The 12,764-nt window shown below is 34.8% G+C and overlaps 1 protein-coding gene across 2 annotated transcripts in view; it reads left to right on the top strand.

The window, feature by feature from the left end:
* Positions 1-12,764, top strand: part of LOC125864461 (vestitone reductase-like) — a 71,664-nt gene that overhangs the window by 40,345 nt on the left and 18,555 nt on the right. The window contains exons 2-4 of one of the 2 annotated variants that reach the window (XM_049544475.1): positions 9,091-9,190; positions 10,554-11,078; positions 11,160-11,358. In XM_049544475.1, coding sequence (XP_049400432.1) covers positions 9,091-9,190; positions 10,554-11,078; positions 11,160-11,358 — 824 coding nt within the window. Of the gene's footprint in view, positions 1-8,955; positions 9,191-10,553; positions 11,079-11,159; positions 11,359-12,764 lie in introns of those variants that run through there. The other variant, XM_049544474.1, reaches the window with a different exon arrangement.

The raw sequence follows: 12,764 nt of genomic DNA, 5'->3' as shown, positions 1-12,764 counted from the left end.
CACAAGCATCCTCATTCTCAGAACCAAGAAACACAGGAGGCTTTAGCTTCAGAAACTTTGTCAACATTTCATTCTTATTACCAGTCATAACAGAACCCAACAAAGGAGGAAAGAAAGCATCATTACCTCCAGTTCCAGAAGACATCATTACCTCCAGTTCCACCCACCTTGGGAATAGTGCTAGCAACAGGAGGATTAGTAGGAGCTTGAATTGCTTGAGCAGAAGGAAGCACTCCAGGACCAACCAATTCCTTTAATAACGACATGATTTGTTGAGCTAACACTGGATCCAAAGAAAGAACACCTCTATTCCCAGCCTGCACATCTTCTTCTTGTCCCATATCCTCAACATATTCAACAACAACGTTTTGCTCTTCAATCTCTTCATGATGTACATGAGGGTTCTCATTCACATGAGCATTCTCAATCGGAGCTCCATTTCCAACAGGCGCTACTCTTCCAAGACCTCTACCCCTAGCTCTTCCTATACCTTTGCATCGACCACAACCTCTCACTATAGATTTCTCAATCGAAGCATTGGTAGGAGCTACAGGCCTGACGCCGTTGAATCTACAATTAACCATCTGCGGACAGAAGAGTGAAGGAGGTTAGATATCAATTTGAATCGCCAGATACCAATTGAAATTAAGTCATAGCACGAAAGGAGACAAGAGAAAACACAAAGATTTCCTAAAGTCATATAGCCTCTTGAAGAAAAGTAAAGGCGTCCCCGCACCGTTCTGTGAGACTCTACTAGACTCGTTCTAGTACATCGAGATCAATGAACCTAGGCTATAATACCAACTTTGTCACGACCCCGACCGTCGTGATTGGTACCCACACTAACTCTCCGGTGGGAGAACCACTACTACAACTCAAACCAAGCAACTAAACCAAAACTAAGGCATTTAAGTATATGAAAGCAGCAATAATAGCTAAAAACTAAAGTTCCCATAAACTTTAATAAACTATCTAACAACTAACAATGCGGAAGAATTAACCTAGAACCTGAAAGTCAATGTACCAAAACATCTAACAATGATCCAAGTCTAAACAAGAAGGGATACAACCCCATACTAATGAACTAACTAAAACAAATGGCTAAGTCCAGAAATGGAGGACATAGACGAAAGAGAATCCCATTGTAGCCCAGAAGAATTGGCTCACCCTTGAATTCGAATGATCATTGATCTCCTAAGCGAGGTCTGTCAGTAGCCGCTTGAAGATGCCCTGTACTCAACAAAAATAAGAGCAAGTGCAGTATAAGTACACAACCACAATGTACTTGTAAGATCACGCGGCTATCCCACTAAGTGAGACATAAGCAGGTCAAGAAAACATTATAATCACATGCATATATATTTCGACATATACAATATTATCAACATTTACGAACAACCATGCAACTTCACATTTTATATCAAATCAGTGGTCCTCTCATGGAACCCAAGCCCAAACAGTTAGCATACCAGAACGTGGTATCCGATCCCATAATTATGCCGGAACGTGGCAACTGATCCCATAGTTATGTAGAACGTGGCAACCGATCCAAGTTAGTTATGCCAGAACATGGCAACCAATCCATTCAACACACCACAATGACAATCAAAAGTATATCATCAAGATCATACATATAAGTCATAATTTCATGGCAATCATCATTCATCTATCTCATTTAGAACAAGTGTGATCGACATTGCAACATTCATACATATACAAGTATCATAATGAAGCAACAACAAACATACATGACACAATCATAAAATCATAACTATCACCTACCTCAAAATAAGTTTGAAACCCTAAGAAACTTGATCATTCCCTTTCCGAATTCGCTCCGGTTGTTCTTGGTCTACAAATAATCAATATAACATGGAAATCAATAAACAATCACTAATAACATGAATTACTAACAATTCGATGAACCCTAGATCATACCCATTATCCCAATTATCCAATTTAGGGTTGTTTCCACCATAGACTCTATAACAAAACCCTCCCCCATCAATATTCACCAATTCTATTACGCTCGACGGATCAAAAAATGGATTCGAGGAGTGAAAAGCTTACCTTTAGCCTCAAGAATGGTGGGAAATAAGTAGGAGTCACCTGGGGTTCGTTCCTTAGATCTAAAAGTTGAAAAGTGCATAATGAGGTCTTTAAGGGGTTTATTAACGACTTTAATTCGGGTCTAGCCTGCCATAGCGGCCGTTACCCCGCTGTAGCGGCCTCGCCAGAGCAACAAAACCCAGCGCCAAAGTGGGTTACGCGAGATAAAGAGTTGTTTCAAGAATTCCAAGATTCTCATTTCACAACACACCTCTAACCAATGATGCTCAGAAAATACCCTTTACGCTAAGATCGATTTTAGGAGTTCTACTCGCCCGAATTCAATTTCGTAATGTCGTACGAATTCCTTAACGAGTTATTTATCCCCTTATGAAATCAAAAACACAATTACCTCCCCCGATTGTTACCAGATTTCCCTACACCTCAAAGACTTCAATTTTGACCAAATCTGGACAAGGTTGGGGAAATCCAAATACTACAAAAAAGTTTTCCGACCCTAAATTTTCCCTCGGTGACTTTTCTATAACTACGGAAACAGATCGTTACAACAAATATCTCCTATAAATTATTATATCAGTTAATATGATTGATTTCATCATATGTTTTTGTAGGCTTTTAGGTTTAGAGAATATTTTTCCTTTCACGTTGTTTATTCATCTCATAATAGAGATATATATAGATACAACTAATACTTTAATGACAAGTATAATTAGACTAGAATTAGGACAAATAATTGACCCCTACTCCAAGAAATATAAATTTACATAATAGTCCTAATTTCAACAGTCCCCTTCAAGGCGGTGCATATATGTCTATCATGCCTAATTTGCCAATCATCTCGTGGAAGACCTTCACTGATACAGCCTTGGTGAGTACATCTTCCAATTGACTTTCAGACTTGACAAATGGAAAATGTATAATCTTTTGATCTAGCTTGTCCTTAATGAAGTGTCTATCAATTTCAACATGCTTAGTTCGATCATGTTGAATAGAGTTTTGTGCTATTTGAATTGCGGTTATGTTATCACAGAATAAGCTCATAGTTCTTGTACATTCAATTTCAAGATCCTTCAGAACATATTTAATCCATAATAGTTCACACAAGCCATTGACCATCCCTCGAAATTTTGCTTCTGCACTAGACCTCGCGACAACCTTTTGCTTCTTACTTCTCCACATGACAAGATTGTCGTCAACAAAAATGAGATAACTTGAGGTTGATTTCCTAGTAAAGAGATCTCCTCTCCAATCTGCATCTTTGTAGCCTTCGATGACGGTTCTTTCATTCTTCAAGAATAATAGTCTTTTTTCCTGAAGCTCTCTTCAAGTATAACATAATTCTATAGACAACTTCCATATGATCTTCTGTTGGGTTCTGCATGAACTGACTCACAACACTTACAACATATACAATGTTTGGCCTTGCGTGAGTCAGATAGATTAACTTCCCTACTAGACGTTGATATCTGCCTATATCTTTTATTTTCTCTCCCGAATAGTTTCCAAGTTTGTGGTTTGTCTCTATAGGTGTATAAATTGGCTTGCATGCTATCATTTGTGTCTCCATTAACAAGTCTATACATATTTTCTCTGAAAAAGGGAAATTCCCTGTCTTGACCTTGATATTTCAATGCCTAGGAAATATCACAATTGTCCTAGGTCTTTCATTTCAAATTTTATTGCCAAAAATTTCTGAAGTTGATCCATTTCATTGGAATCATTTCCTGTCCATGTCATAAACATATACAATCAACTATGTTACCTTCCCTTCGTTTTGTCTGATAAACATAATGTGATTAGAGTTACTCTGTTTATAAACCATTGATGTCATTGCAGACATGAAACGTCCAAACCATGCCTGTGGTGACTCTTTTAACCCATATAATGCCTTCTTGTAACACCTCGCTATTTGAAAGAACTAGAATTAGAAAGAAACTATTTTTTTGGAAAGATTTAAATTTGGAAATTTTGGCAAGTTATGCTAAGTATGAGTTTTGGTTCAACTTCAAACACTATAACATTTTGTACAGGATGATTTAGGTGTGCCATAAATTATCAAATGAAAGATCTTTGAATTATCTTTCCAACGCCACCAAGTTTGTTAATTTTTGAGCTCGTATGAAAGAGATGTGTCCATTTGAAGTCGGGCTGTCCAGTTAAGGAAAGTTACCTGGATTTAAGAGGGGTATTTTAGTCTTTTCATTACCCTATTAAGTTATTTCGTTTTTAGTAATTTATTTGGGGTCTAAACTGATTTGGCTCAGTTTACGCATTCCAAATTAACGCTAGGGCTTTGAGAGAAGAGAAAATAGGAGAAAAGCCAAGGTTTCACGCGTTCTTGAGATTTCGCTTGCGGATTTCGCGAAGAGTTAATCCCTAAGAGGTATGTGAGTTCACATAGCATTGGGTTCGTTCACCCATGCACCAATAATGTTAATTTAAGCATAATTTTTTTCCTAAAAAGTTCAAGGTTTGACTTTCTTTATTAGTGTTCTTGAATTTGCGTTTGTTCTTGAATTTAGATGGAATTGATGAGTTTCTTGAGATAGTGTTATCGATTTTAAGAGTTGTTTTGAGTTAGATTCTTGGGTACATGTATTGGGTAACCGAATCCAAACAGAAATTGAGAAAAAGAATCGAATTTAGTCAAATTGAGATCAGAAAATAAGTTGAAAAATTCGTTGGAGTTGCATGGGGGAGGTCTGGTGCGGCGCACCCCAGATGCGTCAGAGGGTCTGGGGCGGCGCGCCAGCAGTGTGCCAAAACAGAGCCTCTGAACTTTTGTGGCTAGCGTGGGTCACCTGCCCCCACCCGTTTTCCATCGTTTAGCCCGTCTGAATCCTTCTAAAGTTTACTAACACTTCCTATCGATTCTAACTACTCTAGATGACTTCTAAACATCTTGAAATCATCCGTAAATATGAATCATAACCTTGAATCCATAAATTCAAATTCAAGGAAAGTTAAGAGTCAAGTTTAGAGAGTTCTTAGAGTCATTTCAAAAGTCTTTTTACAAATATTTTAAACTTGTTTTAAGACTTAAGCATTGAAATGAGTAAGAGTAAGAGCTAAGTTCATTTTCTTTAAAAGATTATATGGGAACTAAGTATTCCCAAAGAGTAAATGTTTTCACATTTAAACAAGAGAGGGAACACCGATTTTCAAGAGAGCTTTTGGAGCTAGTTTTTGAGTAATAATCTCAAACCACAGAGAAAGAGTTATGTTTTAAACGTATGAGCTGAGTATATTTTGGGAGTAATATTGAGCACCGATATGGGGACGAGTTCATAATAATTCAAGTCTTCATAAATCATGTAGCCAATGTGGATAGAAAGGATCATACATTTTAGATGATTCCTTAATGCTTTTAAGCATAGCTTAGTGGATCTACTTAGTGGAGACGTTCTATATCCCGACAAGTTATAGGACAGTTATGGCAGCGTGGGTGAGACGTTGTATCATTACATAACTCATAATGATGGTTGTCTATTAGAGAATCTCCCAAATAGAATTTATTTTTGTAATCTTATATAAAACTGATATATTATGGTATTTTCCAATACTTTGAGATGTTATCAACTGTTTAAATGCTTTATATAAACTGCATCTTTATTTTTGTTTAATTCTGCATTGAGTTGAGTATCCATGAGTCGAGTAAAGTTGAGGTAATTGTTCCTTTCAGAATTTCAGTTCAAGCTTATGTCATGTTTAGTTTTTCCCTCGCATGCTCGTACATTCAATATACTGACTCCATTTGTTCTGCATCATTTTATGTTGCAGATACAGGTAACCAGGATCAGCATCCAGCGCTTCATTGATCCATTTGAGCATTCAGAGTCAGTTGGTGAGCCTCTTTGCTTTTCGGAGGATCCCTTTTATATTGTTTTAGTATTTCAGTTGTTAGGATGATTGGGGGTCTTGTCCTAACATCCCTCATAGTTTTAGAGGCTCATAGACGGGTAGGTGTAGTTCATTAGTATTTCCATTTTCAGTTGTTTATGTTAAGACTTGGGTTGCCACTTTAGCTAGTTGAATGTTCGTTTCTAAAACATTCTAAGTTATTTTGAGACAGATGAGTAAAGTTTCATTTGATTTCTTTTATTAATGCTTAAAGTCTTCCGCTGAGAGTCTAGCCAGGCCAAGGGTTCGCTTGGGGCCAGCAATAGTTCTCGAGTGCCGGTCACGCCCGGGGTATGGGCTCGGCGTGACACTTCTTTAATCTCCATACCTTATTTCTGTAAGTGTGCTCCTACATATTCCTAGTGGGAGATCCATGTGAACCTTTTCCTCCAAGTTACCATTTAAGAATGCATTTTTTACATTAAATTGTCGCAATGACCAATCTCTATTTGCCGCAGCTGATATAAGGATATGAATAGTATTAAATTTAGCCACTGGTGCAAATGTTTCCTGATAGTCCACTCCATATTTCTGTGTGTATCCTTTTGCTACCAGCCTCGCCTTATACCTAGCAATACTTCCATCTACTTTAAGCTTTACAATATACACCCATTTACACCTGACAATCCTCTTTCCTTCGGTTAAGAGAACCAATTTCCAAGTTCAATTTCTCTGCGAGGCCTCCATTTCTTCATTCATCGCTTTCCTCCATTGTGATTCTGCTAATAATTCCTTCACGCCACTAGGAATAGACACTTTGGATAATTGATTAACAGTTAGAGCATATGAGGTTGATAATCTTTTGGTGGAGGTATATTTGCTAATATGATATTTTGAATTGGCATTAAGATCAGATTCATATTGTATTCTCAGTAAACCTTTAGTTTTTCTGATTGGATAACGGGAAGTAGGAGGATGAGAATCATTAGACATAGTTTAAAGTTCATTTGAAGAGTAATTAAGAGTTTCCTGAGGTATATGATCAAGTAGAACATTCTGAGAGGACTCATTGGTTAATGGAGTGATTGTTGTACTTTCTGAAATAATTCCTTCATTGTCTTTATTTGCGACTTCCTTACTTTTATTTCCTTCTTCCCCGATTCCTTCATTGTCTTCATGTGTGACAATGTCTTGTTCCAAGATATTCCTATGTGCATTTAATCTTTCCTCGTAAGCTTCTAATTCCAAGAACTCAGTTACTCCCCCTAAATTAAAGCTCTATTCATCCTAGTCTCTCCTATGTCATTCTCCCCCTAAGAGATGAGGGTGTCACTCCACCTTTATAATATGGTTCTGACTCACGGAAAGATGTATTTAGAGTAACATATTGTTTCTTATTTTGTAGGTCGTAACACCGGTATCCTTTTTGAAATTCTGAATAGCCAACAAACACACACCGTCTTGCACACGGATCCAATTATGTTATTGGTAAAAATCAATTTAATTATATTATTATTAATATTTTTTAAAATTCTAACAAACATAATAACTTAATATTTTTTCTATTTTATTCTTTGAAAATAATTCAACTAACGGAGACTTTTTATGATTTTGCTAAGAACTAACGGAATTATGGTGCAAATCATTAAAAATGATAGGATTAGGTGTAAATCATAAAATTAAAGAACACATACATTAGGGGTGCAAATCACAAATACTCCTATATTTAATAAGTCCATGTCTATAATCCTAGCAGTGGGATAGCCGAATCTGCACCATATTCCTAGGAAGTTTAATATAGTTGCGAATATACTGGGAGACTATAGATGGAAGTTTCGAAGACATGATCTTGAAATTTAACAAATCTTATGTTTTTGAAGCATCTCCCTCTATTTTTTACTACTACTCTCAATAAAGATGCTTGTGAAATTGTTTATCATACATCGTTCTTATTTGTATGTCTTCGAACGAACCTTATTAAATTAATAAAGCATCCCATTTGCAAGCAGTTTTTTTTTTTTTTTTTTGTCAATTTAATCCTAGATCACATGCTGTTTGCTTCATTTCACTCCAAAATACCTACTGCATATAAAAATACCCCCTTAAGCTCAAAACATTATGATTCAGGCAAGGAACATCAATAAAGTATTAAAATTCAAGGTCAATAACATTTAAATACAATTATTTGTAACTAAATACGGTCCCCAACTCCTATAAATTTTGGGTCTTAGACAACCATATATTGAGAACATGGCCCCAAACGCATTTTAATACTTTATTGATCGATGAAATCTACAATAAAGTAGGCATTTCAAAAAATTATTTAAACATAGTCCCAAACGTATAGTATTATTTAAATGCATTTTGAAATACCTAAGGTTCCATCAATCATTGCTGGGCCTTTTAAATTAATTTTATTTATACTTTTTTAATTTATTTTTTAAAAAAAAGTTTCTTTTTATATTTAGCAATTATTTAAAGAAATGAAAATATCCATTTTGCTTTTCCAGTTGTGATAGATATTTAAATTTATATAAAGGTGAACAAGTAGATATACACATGTCCTATTTGGCGTGTTACGTGGCTAGTAGTGGATCCATGATTATCATTAAGAGGTGTTAGTGGTTGTCGTAAAAAATATAATTATGAGACTATAGGGCTAGAACACACAACCTCAAGAAATTTTCACAACAACTTAACTACTATACTAAACTTTTAATTTGTGTCAAGAGGTGTCAATATATACTTGTATAAATATTTATTAAACCAAAATTTGACCTCTATTTACAATGTAATTTTCCAACGAAGGGGTGTCGCTTGACACCCCTTACCCAAGGGTGGGTCCGACCCTATTCACGTGGCAATTTATGTCCTCCACGACATCCTACGTATATTATGTCACATAAAACATGTGTGTTTACTTGCTCAATTTTATTAAAAATATAAAAGACATATTTACATCTAATGCCTTTGACATATATCAATCATGCTAGTGGGATGTGTGGCCAATTTTAAAAGGTGAAGGTAATGGCCAATAGGTAAATGACAATAACTTGTCCTTGTTTTCTAACCACTTTGATACAACCTATAACCACTACATAGAGAGAGAGAGAGAGAGAGGAAAAGAAAGAAGAGATGAATAGAGGGGATATGGAAGAAGTGATGAAGAAGAAAGGAAAGGTATGTGTAACAGGAGGAAGTGGTTATCTTGGATCATGGATGGTTATGAGACTTCTTCAACTTGGTTATTATGTTAACACAACTATTAGATCTCATCCAGGTAATTTGTTATTCCTACAATCCTACTTGAAATCTTTCGTAGGCTTATCACGTCGATTGACATGATGACTTTGATCCTTTTAATTATTGGCACTTAAGTTTGCATTTCTTTACTTGTTTTCTATGTGTATGCAATTTTTTAATTCTTTAATGGAATAACTTCTAGACGTTCTGCCATTTCTATTTTGTGATGGCATGATGTCAAGGCGGAACTTATTAGTAATTTCTTAAAGTTGATATTAACTTTTATCTGGACACACCTTAAGTAGGTTTTGATTATTTAAAACACTTTGAATAGAGTTCTAATGTGTTATTTTGACACTTTTACTTACTTAACATATTGTTCCTATTATTTTTATCTCTATCACCTATTCCACCTTCCATTATGAAATTTTTTTGAAGAAAAATCTTATAAAACATGATTATTTTTTTTGATGAAAAATCTTATAAAATATGAAATGAACAAAATAAAAAATAAAAACCATCACACTAATTTTGGAAAACTTCAGAAAAACATGAAAAATTGATAGAAGAACAAATGGGGATTTCAAAAGAGACAGTGCCGTGAAGAAAGGGAAAGGTGTGGTGGGGTGGGGTGTAAGGTAAGTTGGAGCGGGGTAAAAGATAAATACTTTATTCGCATATCAATAGTTGTTCACTATAGAAGATGTTCAATAATATTTGTTCACTTTATGAATCAATTGATAATTTTACACCTAGTTTTTAATTTAACTTATCATTAATTATAGTCATTTTTCTTATTATAGTTTTCAAGATTGTATTTATTACACCAATAGTGAATTCTTTTCTTCCTTTTTTTTTTTTTTGGTGGGACGATGGCCTCATGGATTTTCTCATTGGTGTGATCATTTGGTTTCTTTATGATTAATTGTAATTTCTTAAATATATTTTGAAATCACTAGTATTTTTTACTTTCAGTATACTTTGAGTGTAATTTTTTAAATAGGTAAATTATTGTACGATTAGGAAAATAGTAGAATTTTTTTGAAAGCTTGAAAAGTGTAACACTGTCTTAAATAATATTTTATTAATAAAAGTTCATCTTTATAATTCAACAAGCTTATCTAATATAAAGTCAGAGCAAAAACAACAAAAAAAATAATAATAATAAGAAAACCAACGCAATAAAATATTAGGAGAAATGTTTTCTGTTGGTATGTCTCCACGGCTCCACCATCTAATGAAAGAACTTGAAAATATAAAAATGATAAATGCATAAGTAACCTTAAATTATTATTAAAATTTTAGCGACATATCTAAACTTAAACGTGGCAGAAAGAGTGTGCACACTCTCTTGAAAGTAAGTGAAGAACAAAATTTTAGCCAACTTTTATTGATTGTAGATCGCAAGAAGGATGTAAGCTACCTCACAAATCTCCCAGGTGCACAAGAAAGATTGAATATTTTTAATGCTGATCTACACAAACCACAAAGTTTCAATGCAGCAATTGAAGGCTGTATTGGTGTATTTCATGTTGCACATCCAATTGATTTTGAAAACAAAGAACCTGAAGAAACAATAACACAAAGAACAATTAATGGGGCAATAGGTATTTTACAGGCATGTCTCGATTCAAAAACAGTTAAACGCGTTGTATACACTTCTAGTGCATCTACGGTTGTGGGTACTGGAAGTTCCAACATCATAATCGATGAATGCTCGTGGACAGATGTAGATGTTATGAGAACATTGAAGCCTTTTGCAAGTTCTTACGCGATTAGTAAGACATTGACAGAAAAAGCAGCTCTAGAATTTGCTGAAAAAAATGGTATCGATCTTGTGACTGTAATCCCAACTTGGATACATGGTACCTTTATTACTCCTCAAATTCCTGGCTCTGTTCGTTCATCCATGGAAATGATTCTTGGTACGTCTTAAAATATCATAGATTTTCATTTTCTCAACATATATATGTTCTACTTAATTGTAATTGGAAAAATTTGTGCAGGTCATCAAAATTTTAGTATGAGTTACCCTCCAATTGTACCTTTTGTACATGTAGATGATGTGACAAATGCTCACATTTTCCTTTTTGAAAATCCTAATGCAAAAGGGAGGTTTATTTGCTCAGCTATTGAAATAACAAGGGAAAAGCTAGTTGAGTTTCTTTTGACAAGATATCCTGAATTTCAAAAACAAATTATTGAGTAAGTACAAAGTCTTGCCTTAACTTTAATTGGTTGATTGTTTTTATTTGTTTTTCCTTTTCAAACAAGGAGAGGAAAGAAGAAAAGTGAATTATTAAGCAATTACTCTCTCTATCACAATATTTATGTGACACATTTCATTTTTCGAGAGTTAAATAGTTTAACATATGAACCTTGATAGCTATTCTAAAATATAAATTTCTTAATTTTGAAGTGCCTAATAGAACATGAGATATTGCTTTTATAAGCTAAGTGATGCTTATCGTGACCAACGACACTAACCTATGGTATGAATGTCTACGATCGTCGATAAAATAGTAACCCAACCAAGGGTTGGGGTCGTGTCCCAAGGTAGTGGTTTTGAGAATTAATAGAAAAATAAAATTAAGTTCTAATTAGTCATAGCTAAAGATATTTACGAATAAAATCATTAGAAATCTAAAAAGTGACAAATGTGTCAAATATCAAAATGGGCTTTGTCACAAGTATAGTTAAAACAACAAAAATAAAGGGGAAATTATCACACCCCGAGCCTACACCCCGGACGTGGCTGGCACTCGAAGACCATTATTGCTAACCTCAAGCGAACCCTTGGTCTGACTTACTTAACTAAGCAGAAGACAATATTCATATCTATAATGATCAATGAACTTAACTGAACTGAATAATAAAATAACTAAGAATGTTTAAAGGTTAAACATTCAACTTGGCCAAAAGTGGCAACCCAAGTCTTAGCAATAAGAAATGATAGTGAAAAGACTAAAGGACTAACATCTGACTGTCTATGAAGCCTCTAAAAACAACTGAGATGGATGTTGGGACAAGCCCCACAACATCCTAATGAACTAAAGTAGAAAACAATGAAATGGATCCTCCGGAATGCAAGGAGGCTCACCAATAGACTCTGAACTGCTCACTGGATCAACGATGCGCCGGAATGCCGATCCTAGTTACCTGTGTCTACATCATAATACGATGCAGGCCAACTAGCACCAGTACATTGAATGTACGAGTATGCGAGTTGGAATGCTAAAACAACATAGGCTTGAAAGAGATTTTGAAAGAAACACTTACATTGGCTCTTCTCAACTCATGATTACTTAACTGAATTCATTTCAATATAAAGCAGTTTAAAGACATGTGCAATATAAAAAAAACTGGTTAAAACATGGTTTTCAACTTTGTGTATTTATAAATACAATAATAACTCTGTATGTATGCAAAGATACAATATGAACTATGAGATGTATGTAGAAATACAAATAAACTGATGTATGTAAAATACAATAACTTATGTGGGAGTTTCCCTAACCGACAACCATCACATAAGAGCTATAGTGATGATACATCGATCTTCCGCACGCTGCCAGCGCGTCCTATACCCGACCAAAGGTATAAGACCTGAA

Source organism: Solanum stenotomum, chromosome 5 (genome assembly GCF_019186545.1).
Source record: "Solanum stenotomum isolate F172 chromosome 5, ASM1918654v1, whole genome shotgun sequence".
NCBI lineage: Eukaryota > Viridiplantae > Streptophyta > Magnoliopsida > Solanales > Solanaceae > Solanum > Solanum stenotomum.
The sequence above is the reverse complement of the archived record's forward strand: the minus strand, read 5'-3'. Positions and strand labels throughout refer to the sequence as shown.